Raw genomic sequence first — 15,502 nt, 5'->3', positions numbered from 1 at the left:
TCTGTTCTTTGATTTGATACTTTCCAAGAATCTTACTCATTCTTTATAACCAACTTCATCTTACGATAGAGTTGCTATTTTAGAATCTCCCTTTAAAAGTAGCTTTTATAATTCATATCTTTATATATTCAACTTTCCTCTATATGATCAATGTCAGTAGTAATTATTTTTTACTTTTTCCTAGCATCCTTTTCATATTTTCCCTAAAAGTCCAAAGCAGCATATTGCTAGAAATTTCCTCAACAATTTTATAAATAAAATTGTATCAACGATCAACCTGAGGAGACCACACATACAACAATTCTCCCAACAATCCCAACAAAAGGGACCGATCTTTTTCTTATCCTTTTTATGTGTGTATTAAATTTTTTTCTGGCGATTCAAAGCTTAAAATTTTCAATGCAGAAGTTTTTCCAACACTCTAAAGCGAGACTACAAAGCGAGACTAAGGCTTTCGAGTGAGATTGTCAATATTGTACTCCGGGTACCAGAGCCTAATGAATCCGGGGATAAAGTAAAATTCTCACTCAAAAATATTTCTGTAACTAGTTTTTAAACTATATTTCTGAGACTAAATGATGAAGACTTTGGCACGCAGGGTATCAAAATTGCTGTACTCGGATAGTCTTCTACTTGAACGGAATTGATGGCGAGTACCATTGTCCTTTAGACTCAATATTCGAAAACCAATTTTTTTTAAAAAGGGGCTCGTATTATTATTCTAGTGATACCATTTGGCTTCAACAATTTATAAGTAAGTGACGCAAAAAGTAACCTTTGTTGCAATATATCGGCCTTGCTGGATTTGCTGCTTTGCTGCATAGAGGCCCCAAGTCCTAATGTGGTTGGCACTTTGTTAAAAAATAGTACCTGTATGGCACTACAAGAAGACCAGCTACGTACGTTCTTTTTAATATTCACCAACGCATGCTTTAAATGCCACTTCGGTAGAAATGCATGTAGATTAGAAGTACTACTACCGAACGAGTTATCATTTGACATATCCTATGCTCTATCTTATGTTTGGCTTTTACTCAATTAGACCTATAAAAAGTGAGTTAATTGTAATAAACTAAGGCCATTTTATGCTGAATCTGGGGCAGACAGCAGTTTTGAAAGGTCAATCATGTTTCGTCACGAATGGAAGAAATACACTATAGCGCTCCGCACGGATTCTGTTTTAGGCCTCTTCTTTTTGTCTAGAGAATCACCTCTCGCTTTGTCTGGAGAAATTCAGACTGATGACACCAGCAGACACCAAAAATTTCCTCTTTTTGCGGAGAGCATAAAATTAAAAAATATACCAGACAATCAATTTCAAAGATATCCTGGTATTGTTCAACCAAGTATCTGCCACTGTTGCTCAGTATGGGTTGCATATTGAGGGGCTTAGTTTACAGGTGCAAGGTTAAAAATCATAAATCGAGCAGCAAAAATTGTTAGAAACTGTACTTATGATATGTCTGCAAGTTTCTTGAGAAAGAACCGAAACAACATGCCTTTTCTCAAATCTATAACTGACTGTTCTCTAGATTACCTCTCGAAATTCTCCAAAAAATGCAGTATAAAAAACTCGAAAAACATTGCAACTGATTGACAAGTACATCTTATTAGGATATGAACGCGTAAAAATCATCGAGCTTACTCATACCGTGTTACCTGAATTCGGAACTGGTTGGACTTGGGAGTTAATAAAGCTTCCTCTTTCATAGCATCTAAAGACGCTTTGAATTAATTTAGTTAATGTCATGTAGATTATATGGTACAGGCACCGCGGAGCGTTGAGAAAAGTGGAGGGTCTAAAAATTGGGGGGGGGGGGCTAAAACCGTATAAAAGAGGCTTTTCTGGTAGTTTGATACTCAATATTTGACATTTTTTGCAAAAGGTGGGGAGGGGGGGCTTTAGCCCTGCTCCGCGGTGCCTGTGATATTGTATAACAAGGCTTTGCCTTTGTATTTAAGTACTGTAATTGTAATTGTGTGGACTGATAAGACAAGTACTGTTAAAGAAATTGGAAAGAAAGAAAACTAAGTGTACCAATTTCTTTACTTTTGCTTTACGTAAACGGACTACAAGTACTTGGATACCTAGGACAGTAAGTAACCAGTGCAATCTTGATCACTATGGAAGAGCAAGGTTTCCGAGCAAAATCAATCCATATAAATATTTTGAATGCAAATGAAATCTAGGTTTCAAGCATCTCTTGATACCTACATGCAAGAGAAAAGTCAATATTTTCCTTTTTGATAAAAACTGAAGATCGATTTGCAAAGCGAATTGACCAATTAAAATATTCTCATTGATAAGTTCTCTTTAACTTTCATGATGTTAGATATATAAGTCAAGGCATCAATGATGTCTTGAGTTAGAGCAAAGGCGAAGGAACTGGGGGCGCACTGGGCAAGTACCCACTTTCTTCAAAATTCAGTTCACCTGCCCCTTTGCAGCTCACCGAGTCGCCCTTGAATTGTTTAGGTCCTATACGAAATGAGCAAAAGGGTGAATTTTGAGCCGATTATCTAAAATATTTCTTCTCTATCTGCTTTTAAAAACACCAAAAACAAGCTCACAACAACGGTTATCGAAAGGTGGTGGCGATGGAAAATTTGCCATGGACCTTGAAGTTTAGGGCGCTTTCCAGTTTGTGAAAGCATACTTTGGGTTAGAGCTAGGGTAAGACACAATGAAGCCAGAAAATCATATCTATATCATTGTAGCCAGGCTTTATGTAACAGCCTTTTTAACAATAATGAATCGAATTTATTGAAGTTTGCCATCGAAAGCACACTTACCCATTTTTGGAGCCAGCCAAGAGGAATTACGTTAGGAAGATTTGGGCTTGGGAATCATACAATTTTCTAATCCTTTATAATTAAAGAAGAACTTGTATCTTTACTTACTTGTTTGCCCTTATCAATAATATGATCAAAGGGTGGGTCCTTAAAATCTCCAGAGGCAACAAAACTGGCTGGTGCTGCGGTGCACTCATTGAAAATAACACCAGTTAAGATAGCAGTGACGTTCATTTCCTAAATAGAAAGATGACGTAAATATCTAGATTAAATTTTTCATGGAAAAAAACTTAAAATCACATTGCCATCATCTGATTTACCAATACCAAACTAGATTCTTTTAATTAGAAAATAAATCCAAAAAAAGCCAAATAAAACCAAATAAATCAAATCTGAATCTGTGATAACTAACTTGTTCTACCGAACCAGAAAAAGCAGTGGAGATGACACAAATTCGTACATTAATGGATTAATGAATTCAAAATTTCAGTTTTGAAACATGCTTTAGCATATTTTTACTTTGGGTGGACAACCTTTCTGGTGGGCCAAAGGTAATAAGAAAAACGAATAATAGTGATGATAAAAATACTGAAAAGATTTCATTTCATTTCCATTTCACGTTAGAGAGTCATAAACAACTTCTCTACCATATAGTTAGTTTGCAAATGGCTAGACTGGGTTTACAAGATAAGACTATTACAATCATAAGGGCAAAAGGAAAAACTGAAAAAACAACCAAAATTAAATGGATGTAATTCATGGTTTGGAGTAATCATCCTAGGAAGGAAATACTGAAATATTCACCAATCAACGTTTAACATTTTCCATTAGCTCAAGCCATTCAATTTGATTTAGGTAAACATCAATTTATCCATTATGGGCCCCGGCTCACTAGGAACTGTGACATGACAAAATAGGGACAGACGTGATCCCTGTCGTGTTCTAACACTAGGTGCTGAACTGCCATGAGTGCGCCAACCAAATGTTTTTCCTTCTCCGGTTTGACGAAGATAATCTCATTTTGAAATCGATTTGCTCCATTCAATATTTCAGATCCCTCGAAAAATCGTCCGTGCCAAAAAAATTGTGACATGGTTTTATCATCTCGCGGGCCACGAAAATTCACACCTCGGGCTGGATTCTTGCCCGCGAACTGTAGGTTGCCCAACCCAATATTAGAGCATAATTTGAAGGGAACAAACCAAACAAATCAATGCAAACAACAGTTCAAATATCAATGGCTAATAACGAGTAAAAAGTGTTCGTTTTGATGTTTTATGACAATGTGTATTTTCATTATATCACTCCTTGTGCATTTTATCATTTACAAAATTGATCCTTGAAGAACATCACTTTCTGCATAGCTTGTCAGTTGTAATTCATAGTTCTTTCTTACCCTTGTACTTTACTTTACTTTTCTTTGTGCCACTGATGTACGATTTTTTCATAAGAAAACATTCATGGGTTTGGGACTCAGACAACATTGCTAACACTGGCCGCATATGAACGTAGAAAACGATGGCTTCTCGTTGCAAATGGTGAATTTTAAGATTTTGCTTTTGAATTTGCTCTAATGGCATTTAGATTTTGCTCTAATGGTATTTAAAAAGTAGCCAAATCATTGAAAATGACTGTATATAAGCATTCATTAACCTCTTTTGTGGTGAGTATCATCTCATCTTAGCAACAATTTTTTTCAGTTAAATACTATTTAGCAGTCTGGCATCTTGAATGAAAATATAAAAAGTAGAAATAAAATCCAATATGTTTTGTAAAGCAAAAGTCTAGCCCAACAGGCAAAATTAGTCAGTTTCAAAGAATCATGAATTCAGCACTTGCTCGCAGCATTCGCAAGAAGAAAGGAAGTTATAGTCATCAAGATAAATAAAAAACGATCATACGTTTAATGAATGTATGATTCAGGCACTTTCTTGTGTTTCATGCGTTGCACCTTTAATAACAGGCATTGGATAAATTTTCACAATTTGACTATTCTAAACACATTACTCTCTACTTTGTAATAACATAAGTTTTTAAATTGTCTCTTAAGTCTTAAAATGTTCCATATATTCGTCTACTTGTCTATTACTATCTATGTTAAGCTGTGATAGTCGTCAAAGAAGTTCGAAATTTACAAGAAATAATGACACAGAATATGACCTTAAATGCCAAACGATTAAGGTCTCACTTCTATACACCAACCATTGTCATTGCCATACCTTCAATAATTAAAGAGAAATCATTTTGTATGACGAATGAGTTGCACAATTTGAAACTATCTTTGTCCTTAGGATTAACATACCTGCATTCTTATTGCAAAAGTCCTCAAAAGTTGACACAAATTTGTCAATTTCTAAGAGAAAAATTTTCATGCGAAATAAAGTATTTTACCAAGAACTCAAAATAACTAGTTTTCCTTTCAAATTGGAATCGTTAAACTTTCTGTCCTTAATTGAATAATTTATGCATGATAAAATCAAAGGAAAATTCAGTAAGAAACCTTTGAATAAATAATTCTACCCAAAAAACCACAAAATGACCTTTGAAAACTCTCATTTTCAAAAATCAGTTTTATCTCTCAGTCAATTTTATGAGTAAGATTTCTTTATAAGAGTGTTCAAGTTAAACTTGCTCTTTAAATACAGGTTCCCTTCTTCTTCTAACTAATATATGTAATCTTAGCTCGTTTTCAATTTTGCTTTTTAAATTATGTCATTAACGAACTTCTTTTGTCCCTGCTTCGCTCTCTGTGCCTTCAACTCATATTTTAGCTTGGAAAGTTGTCTCATAGACCTTAACCAGCTGCTTTAAGAATTCAAAAATCAATAAAATTAATATTGCATGCAATTTTAAGGCTTGCATACTTTTGAATGTAGCATTAATACTATCGAAAATAGTTGTATAAGCTGTAATAGCCCTTTGAAACCCAGATTAGAATACACCACTGCATTCAATTCATCGAAAACAATTCTCGGGCCATTCGTCTGTTGGCAATTAACAGTCCACTTTCCTCGTAAAGACAAAGGCAAACCCCTCTACGTTGAAGTGAGTTTTATAATTTTTTCCCACAAGCACTGCAGAAATTGTCTGAATTGGAAGACCTTCGCCCACAGCTTGAACATACTTTATTCTTTGGTTCTGGGAGTCTTTCACTAGCAACATCTGCTGGCTCCTCAGAGGAAACTCTGCTATCTGGGCTGTCACTTGGTGATGTATTCACAATATAGACAGGAGGTATCGTTTCAGAATCTTGCAGTGCGTTCATTCCTGGTATCTTCATTTGCCGTGTCGCATCATGACTCGGTTCTCCTACTTTTGTAGTGCTGGGTACCGAGTTACTGTTCTGTTTACACGGAATAACAGGGCGTGATCCGATAGGCGAGAATGCTGATCCTGCCCTTTCTGCATTGGCTGGTCGGTTGAAGGTACAGTTGGCATCTTGACAGGAGCAAGGTATTTTACCTGATGTCCGTCGACCTACTCTCTCATGGGTTGGCAATATACATTCTATAGTTTGTACTATATCTCCATCGCAAGCCTGTAAAATTAGCTCCAATACATGCCGGTTTTGTTCAGGAAAGAGTCGCTGTAGTAGCTCTATTGACTTGACCGGTGGTAACGCCGTAGGTGGGTGGCTGGGAGGATGCGGGACTGGAATTCCAGGAGGGTGCTGCACTGGTGGCAAGCTTGGACCTGGCTGGTGGAAGAAGGCTCCGTTGTGAGGAAGATGGTGGTTTAGCCGAAGAGTATTTAACCCTGCACTGTGATGCATTCTCATGCAGGCTGGTGTTGAAGTGCATGCTGGGTAATGGAAAATCAGGCCTCTTTGCATACTAGCACTTCCAGGCACATGACTTTGAACGACGTGATTTGATGGGGGCCCATTTGCATAATGTAGAAGCTGTTGTGGTGAGCTCACCGAGCCTCTATCCTCCGAAGCAGGAGACATTTCCGAAGACTGAGGAGAGCTGTGTCTTGTATCCTCGTTCACTTCTGTTTCATGCTTGTATTTTTTAGCTGGTGTTATCAGTTCTGCCTCATCTTGAAAAGGATCATGAGATTTCGGTTGGTCTGATATGTCGTCATGATGGTCTGGGATTACTTCTTGTCTTGTCTCATCTTCTTCAGAGGTCGACGGTGAAGCTAGGCCATGGTCTAAATAAAAATGACTAGTTATTGATTATTTACCAACAAAACTTCAAAGAATTACATAAAAAAACTTAACAATCAACCCCCTTATTTTCTTTTTTATGTTGACTTCTTGTAAATTGTAAGATAATTCATCGTTAATAAAACGTCCTTATTCATTGGATAATTCTTTCAAACTTTAGAAGCCTAGAGCTTGTTATTTTCCATTTTGTCTGTGCCCAAAATGTTCCTACTATTCTAGCCAGCAAATGAAGTATTACCGCTTTGGTTTGTAAATTCTGATGCATTGCTTCCTTGGCAATGTGTTTCTAAAAGAATTAATAAATAAATACAACGCAAATCTCGAATGTTCGCGACATTGATATCTCTTTGTGTTTTTGCGTCATATAATATACCATAGCTGATCACATTTTATCTGAGATTGCTGCGTTAGATTCTATTGTCATTTGTCAGCGTTAAATTATTGAATATCTGTGCTGCCAGTGAACCAGAAGTTCTTAGGTTATCAGATCAGAGTAACAAATATTTTGAAGGTTTTTTACATTAACAAACATTTATACTTGTATTCTCTATGCTATATTATATGCAGTTTTTCTTGGGGAGACGAACCAGCAGTTGTCTCAAGATCTGTTTACTTTTCAAATTTTGCATCATTATCACAAAATCACAGATCACAAATGCACAGTTGAAGTTTATGTTATTGTTTTCACGTTGCATAGTATATTATGTTGTATAGGAACATTCGTGAATTTTACGGAAAAAGGCCAGTCTCGTATAAAAAGGCGAATTAAATCTAGAGAAATGAGAGTCAAAAGAAGGGTAAGAAGAAAACTCTGGTTTATATGATGCAACTTTGGTATATAATAGTTTTGATTAAATGTAATGATTCAGAGCCATGAAATGTAAATAAAAAAAAGCTCTTTCTCATTGGTTCTGACAAGTGGATAGAATATTTGCCCTAAAAAATTGGAATTTCGACTCATCTACCAACAACTTTGCTTTTTTGACACTTGGCTGATGTCATAATCCACAGCATATGTAAATTTTCCAACAAAGAAATTATTTTTTCTTTGAGTTTCAAACAGATTCGAAAAAAGATCACAACAAGTAAGATTTTGCATTATCAAATATTTCAGTATCATTATTAACATTGCTGAATGTTTTTTACCAAGCATTCTACCAGTTTTGGTGTGATATGTCGAGGATATGAATCTTCTGGCATATTTAGATGGTTGGAATAATGAACCTTTGATTATCAAAAGAATAGCTTTTAGGAAAAATAAATTTTGTTTGACATTATAGAAGATTTACAATCCACATCATATAAATGTTATGGTTGTGTGTGCTAAAAAATCTGTTGAAGACTGCTCGATGCCTTATGATCAGAGCTACACATTTTTATTGTAAGAAAGTTTTTTCAGCCCAGCCCACAGACTTTCTTAGCTATTTCCTAATTTCAGCACCAAAAATTTCTTAATACTTTCTTAACGTGACATTGGAAAGTTTTACGTTACTAAGCATGCGCAGTGACATCATCCTTTTCTACGTCTACGAAAACACTCTCTCGTCTACGAAACTATTTTAACAACGTTGCTGGTCTTTTGCGAGATATTTCTTCTAAAAGTATATCACAGAGCCAAAAACGTGCCCCTTCAATAACAAAGAAAACTCAATGGTCTCACTGAATATTGCAATGACCAAAAATATATCATATTTATGTGGTTGATTTTCTATTTAGTGAAACTTCCTGAAGGGAGACAATTTCTATACAGACACTTCTTCGCACCTTATAAATTTTATGTTCAGCACATTACTGTATTGTTGAAATATTTCACTCTACATCACAATCTCCTTGGAAACTTTGAATATCTAAATTTTTAAACTTTCTTAGGTTTCAAAGATCCAGCCCTGACCGTTCTTAACTTTTTGAAGAACCGAGCACAACTTTCTTATAAAATATTTTCTTATAAGAAAAACGTGAATCAAAATTTTGTGTTTGAAACAGAATGGTTCAGAACTAAAGGCCTAATTCATTACGCTCCATATTTTTGGAATTTTATTGTTCATATATGTACTTTGGACTTAGGTTTCCTAACAATAGCACAGACGCAAGAAAACAATAAATTGGGAATTTTGCTATGAAATGTGGCTAGCGAAGAAGGGTAAAAGTATAATGTCAATCAAGAAGTAGCATGTCTACTCCATTGATCTGTTCTGATATGATATAGTTTTCACCCGCAACTCCCAAAGCTTGATATTGAGCCACATCATTTAATGTGAACCTGAATGAAAATAAATTGAACAAGCTTCCTAACAATCGTTTTTTTGCAGTGATAAAAATATTTAAAATAAAAAGTACCTTGAGCATTTTCTCTTTAAAAATATGCTTTTTTATAAATGTTTTGGTCTTCTACATATACAGTGCAGGTTCCTCATATATGGTGGTTTTATAAGTATTATGAAAGTTAATTTTGAGTATTTTAAGTTTTATGAATATTTTATCGTTTTATAAATGCTGAGATTATCTGACGGCCGTCATATGCTAAAAATTACTAGTTAGAGCATAGTTAACGGTTACCAAATTGATCTGATATGTTAGCTTTGCAAAACAAATCTAGAAAGTCTTGATAGGGGCAAGGTATTCACAAAATATTCATTATGGCTGATTTTATCAGCTATATCCCTTGAATTTCTAATCTGTGTCCAGGTCGCTCCTTCAGAGTTTTGTCATGTCTACCCTCAATTAGAATTAACTCTGTGGCGTCGCAGAAATATAAGTGGTTTGTTGATTGACGGAAAACAATAAAGATGGTTGCGTTTGCCTATTTTATGACCAAGCTCTTGAGTTATTTGATTGGCAAAATCCAAATGTCGACCTCAATAACCGTTGTCTTTTCTAGGCCTAATTAACATGCGATCCAAAGAAGGAAATTGGATTACGCTCAGAGCATTGTTGATGGCGCATCCTCGAATCATATGCTTTTGTGATGCCCGCGTACAATAAGAGTATAACTTTCGTGACTAGTTGTACAAATTTCATGAATGAACTGTTTGCTTTTCGTGCAATGGTTTTACACGAGCTGTGTATACACGCACTGACGCCGAGCTGTGCACACGCAATGAGCATTGCACGAAAGCGGCAATGGCGCACGAACAGGGCTTCAATTGAATTTTCCTTGCAGTCCGACCTTGAAGCAATAACAAAAAACAACCCAAACAAAGAATAAAATGGTCAATTCTTAATTGAGTACATGAAGATCATGGGAAAGGTCGAAGAGGTTGAACGTGCTGTCACGCTTCGCTTAACATTGAGTCATGCGGCACGACTCAAATACCCTATATGGCGTTATATACCAGGTAATTTGAATAGTGGCATGAACGGGAAGAGAATACTCAATACGACCAAACCAAATCAAATCAAAGTCCATAGACCGTCATTATTAATCTTTTCCTCTTATTCTTTATTTCTAGCAAGTCCTTACTTAAACATTAAATTTTTTTATCTACATTAGAGTATTTGCTGATAACCACTTTCACGAAAATATTTTGTTACTCTGTTAATTTATGTGAATTGATTCTCGGAATCCTAAGCTAGCTGCAAAAAGGCAACTGTTTGCAAGAACATTCGAAAGTTATATTGATGCTTTTTATCAATGCAAATAATAGAACAGTAAAAGTGACTAGGACTCAGTTTCTTGATTTTTCATGATTACTGAATAGCTAAATTATTTTAATGTCTTAAATTCTAAGGGCAAATTTGTAATGTTATGAAACAGAAAACTTTATATAGGTTACAAGAAAGAGAGCCCCTTAACATTTGCAAAGAGTTCTTGTTCTACTATCTATGATACTTGAACAGGAAATAGGTGGCTTATTGTTTAGAAGAAACACCCTTTCCTGAAAAGATGAATTTTTTGGCAGTTTCATGAGGTTGAGGGTGATCACCGTTATGGTTTCTAGGGACTCAGTTCCCTATCGACGGTTTTCATGAAAAATGCATATATATCCAGAAACTGGTTTAAAATTTATATGCTTGAGTTGAATTTTATCCCATGTTACTAACAATCAAGAGGCTGCACAGTGTATCACATTCATATATCAACAAAAATTTACACCCGCTAAATTATGCAGAAATACACTATTGGTTTAATATTTTGGAAAAATCCATTCCTGGCTAAGCCAAAATTTCAGAAGTTGAGTGAATAACAATTAATTTTTGAATAATAGTTTCTTAATCTACCGTTAACAGTAAGGTTTGACTTATATTTTGCATACAGTGAGTTATTTTGTACGGTATGAATCGACTCCACTATTAAATAATTTATGAATAAATTCTAGGTCATAGACACGCGATGGAATACGAGTACATAATGGAATACACAAGAACACATGTGCATTATAGAGTATGTAATTTGGCGAAGTACATCATAGTATTCATGATCTATTTAAAATCCCATCTTGCATTGGTGAATTTGTATCTTATGTTAAAAATAATCAACACGATCCTTATTATATATCCACAGCCTCATTTTGAAGAACAGAGCGACCAAAGGAGAGATAAGAATGGAGACGAAAAAACGTCATTAAATTGTGGTTTCTCCACCTGTTTTGCATGAAATGATGAATTTTGAAGGTTGGGAACTGTTTTAAGGCAGCATATTGTAATTCAAAATACTAAATTGTTTAAAATAAGGACTAAAAACAAAAAATGCATCTGTTCTTTTGTTGGTATTTTCCATTCGTTTTCTCTGTTACAAGCCTTAAGATATCTGCTAGTTTCCCATGGTGGTGGCTTGGCAAAGAGAAGCGCTCTATCAAGAACTATAACCTAAGCAGATTTAAAGTTCTTTCTGAACGCCTCTCTTAAGAAACTTACGCATGACACCGAATTTTTGAAGAAGGTGATAGAAAGTAAACAAGTAAAATCCGCAGCAAAACTTGAAAGGTTTTTAGATCATAAGAAAGGGTTGGGTCAGACCATTATATTAATGTAATGTAAGTCCGCTTTATCAACCAAAGCGACTGGCGCGGTGTTAGGAATATCTTATTATTCTTGCGACAATTATTCCTATTTGGTTTGACTATCGGAGCCAAACATTTACAAACAGCTAAAAATCTTATTTACGAATGTCAAGAGCTGCCACAATATAAGTTACTATTTACTAATTTTTAAGCAAAGAGATTCAGTTATAGATCAGATTTGTTTTAACTTTGGAGGTCACACGCGCAAAAACATTTCACTATGGTTCCACTCGCAAAATCGCTCAAAAGAAATGTTGGCTGCCGGTCCCAAAGTATTAAACAGCATATAACAGTTTACCCATACACTGCCCTTTGGTGTTTAAAACATAACATTTATACAGTAGTCTTTTGGCTAGACAGTCTATGGTAGACCATAATCCGAAATCTACGTAAGATTGGCAAAAGATTCATACAGGGAACAATAAATCATGGAATCTAATTTTAGTTCTTTGCTGTGATTGAAGCGAAAACTTTTGTGCTTAATTTTAAACCATTTTGTTTAGGCGCTCTTTCAAATTTTGCAAACAAGAAAGTCTTCTTGAGAGATAATCTTCTCCTCGACCTTTTTGAAACTTAAGTAGAGCCTTATTTCTTAACTAATACTTCTAGTTGTAATTTTGTGATTAAGAGCAAAATTAGCTTCCTAGGCCTCCCACAAAGGATAAGATGAAAGGCCTATTGTATGATGGTGCGTTTCCTTGGCTAAATAAGGCCATTTAGCGATGAAAGGCACCACAACTAACTATTACGTTTTCATTATCTTAAGGCGTATGTTATGGCCTGTGGGTAAGTGGGAAGAAAGGGATATAAATCAACTGATATCGGGAGATTAATTGGGGAAAGTCTTCTGAAGTGGCACCAAGTAAAACTGAGGAGTCCACTGGGTGCAGTGAGCCAAATGCTGCAAGAAGCTATCGATGGACAGAGATTCCGCGAAAATGACTAGTTTAATAATGCATTCTTGTTTAAAACCAGCGATTGAAATGAATAGGATTATTTTCATTGAATAATTTTCCTTACTGAAGGGACGTACTGGAAAATAGCTGCAATCCTATGAACAAAGAAACGATATGGCGTCATTTATATTTTTGCAAGCTGTGCCCTTAAGAAGGACCGGTCATAAGATCAATGAGAGATATAACGACCATTTTACTGACTGGCATCATTGGGAATTGAATTGAATAGCCAATACGATATCTGCAAATGGAAACCATATTTACGCCTTTCAATTAATCCTGGCTTCTTAGTCTACATAAATGCACAATTTTTTAAAGAATATGTGCAACTATTAGGAAAAAACTGTCAAATCAAGAATATTTTGGCACAAAAGCATGCAAACAGGGAAATCATTAAACAAAAAATAGCAAACAAATAAGTGTTATTAAATGTATATTGCGAATAAGTAAAAGTCTATATCTGTTATTCAAAATCTCCTCTTTAGCTATCATCTAAAAGATACACTTCTCTTTTCTGTAAATGCTTCCTTGTATGATATTTATCAAATATACTCTTTTTGCTACTTTTGAGTTTAAACTGTGACCTAACATTCGTAGTTCAGTTTGAAATGGTCAGCCATTTTGACTATTAAATGAGAGTCAACTGGCTTTGAGCTTTATCACTTTTCAGATTTTTAGAATCTAATTACTTGGTACTGATATCATTACAAAATGAAGGGCCGGGTGAAAATTGAATGCAAAAGGGCCGTCAAAGGAGAACAATTTCATCAGTAGGCTCAGCTGATACAGGTTTATAAGCTGCTAGAAACAACAGATATTTGTCAAACCCAAAGTGGTTTGCTTTTCCATTGAGGGAAAAACGCGTATAATAATGGATGAAACTTTGTAACCCTTTTTATCTATACCATAGAGAAACCCCTTATAGCCAGCGATGTTTCTTTGTATAAAAATTAATTTCGTCGAGAAATTGTGATTGTTTCAGCACAATAAAAAACTAATCAATAAATTGGGCCCCTCGATGTGATGTGCAGTCTAAAATTTTCCTTGAAAAAACCCTGAATCGAATGAATAGCTTGAAATTCCCAGAAAAATAATATACAAGCTTTCAATTCTTTGATAGCACTGTATTGAAATCAAAGCTTATAATAGAAGTGATCGACTATTAGTTGAAAATTCTTGTTATCATGTTACATATTTAGTGCAAGTAAATTTAAGTGGGTGTAAACGAAATTAGGCGAAAAGAACCTTACCTCTTTCAGTAGACGACGAGACGGTATCTTGATTGAGAACATCAATACTTGTTAAGTTCGAAGGTGAAGACTCTGAATTCCTAATTAAACCGTTTTCTTTTGGGATCTCTTCCTCGTCCCTTCGAAGTGCAACTTGAGCTGCCATGAGACGCTGCCTCTCAAGAATCAGTATGCATTTGGTACAGGAGCAATCCCGCCAGGGACAATATCTCTTGTGGCCCTTAAGCTGCGAAATGATTCCGTGGTTTCTACATCTCGCACAGCGAGGAGCTTTTGGCTGGTCCGAGAATGCGTCTTGTTGCTGCTGAGGCCTTACACATGACTGGGTGTCCATTATTCGCTATTTGGAGAAACCTTAGGTTCCAGACAGTGAAACGAGCGGGAAACCATACACTGTTTGACCAGTTACGGCCGCCAACACTACTGGAAGCCAACGACGGTTGCGACGCCCTCTTTTAATGAATATCAAAATTCTGAGCTGTTTCGAAAGCCAGAAAAATCTATTCTGTTGTTTAGCTTTATGTGTCTTCAGTAACAGCTGCTCACGATTCATTTGTATGATAACTGTGTCAGAAGACTTCTATAGCCGGCTCGAGATAGACTATTGTCTATTTGTATGCAAAATAGTCGGCTTATTGTTATGTATTCCTTAACAATAAACATATTAGTGCCACCAGCCTCTATCGGGCAGTCATGCAATAATACAGCCCTCTCTTATTTACATCTGCTTAACTCGTACAATACACGTGAATCAGTGTCGTGTGCTGATTGGTTAACAGCGGCAAGCCGAGATCTCAGATGATTAGATGTTTGCAGGTCACATGTTGCAATTAATTTCAGAATGGATTCTCGAGTATCGTGGTTTGCGGCGTTAACCTTCATTCCAGTTTTCATTGACGTTGAATAAGATATTGAAGCTCAGTTAGAAGGAGGGCAATTGGTTGGATTGAGTGCGGAATTAGACTTTTGAGAACTTTGACTGTACTATGTGTATTAGTGGCGTGCTGGATTCGTAGGGGCAAAAGAGTAAAAAGATATTGGACTCCCTTCCAAATTTATATGAAAATTTCCCAAGTAAATTTGGATTAAAACATGAACTAGGAATTGAATATTTTGTTTCACTAGTTACTCATATTCATTTCAATTATGAATCTTGATATTTACTTACAAATTCTTTTTGCATGATTTTATAACTGTTATGCAAGCCGTTGAGATCCCCCAGATATGAAAAACGAATGTATTTCCCAATTTTTGTCATTAATACCCATAAGGTAGTCACTCAAACTCTCATATACGGGGAGGACCGCAGGGAGGGCCATCCATATTCATCAA

At 35.6% G+C, this 15,502-nt stretch overlaps 1 protein-coding gene across 1 annotated transcript; it reads right to left on the bottom strand.

The window, feature by feature from the left end:
• Window positions 1-4,691: 4,691 nt before the first annotated feature.
• LOC135687125 (uncharacterized) lies at window positions 4,692-14,865 on the bottom strand. The gene is made up of 2 exons (XM_065203607.2): window positions 14,171-14,865; window positions 4,692-6,948 (listed from the first exon to the last, which is right to left on the bottom strand). The coding sequence occupies exons 1-2, from the start codon at window positions 14,502-14,504 to the stop codon at window positions 5,846-5,848; spliced, it is 1,437 nt and encodes a 478-aa protein (XP_065059679.1). The 5' UTR covers window positions 14,505-14,865; the 3' UTR covers window positions 4,692-5,845.
• Window positions 14,866-15,502: the final 637 nt, after the last annotated feature.

The sequence above is a fragment of the Rhopilema esculentum genome, chromosome 10, assembly GCF_057945365.1.
Source record: "Rhopilema esculentum isolate cy_ngs chromosome 10, ASM5794536v1, whole genome shotgun sequence".
NCBI lineage: Eukaryota > Metazoa > Cnidaria > Scyphozoa > Rhizostomeae > Rhizostomatidae > Rhopilema > Rhopilema esculentum.
Note: the sequence above shows the minus strand (reverse complement) of the source record. Positions and strands in the feature narration are given on the sequence as shown.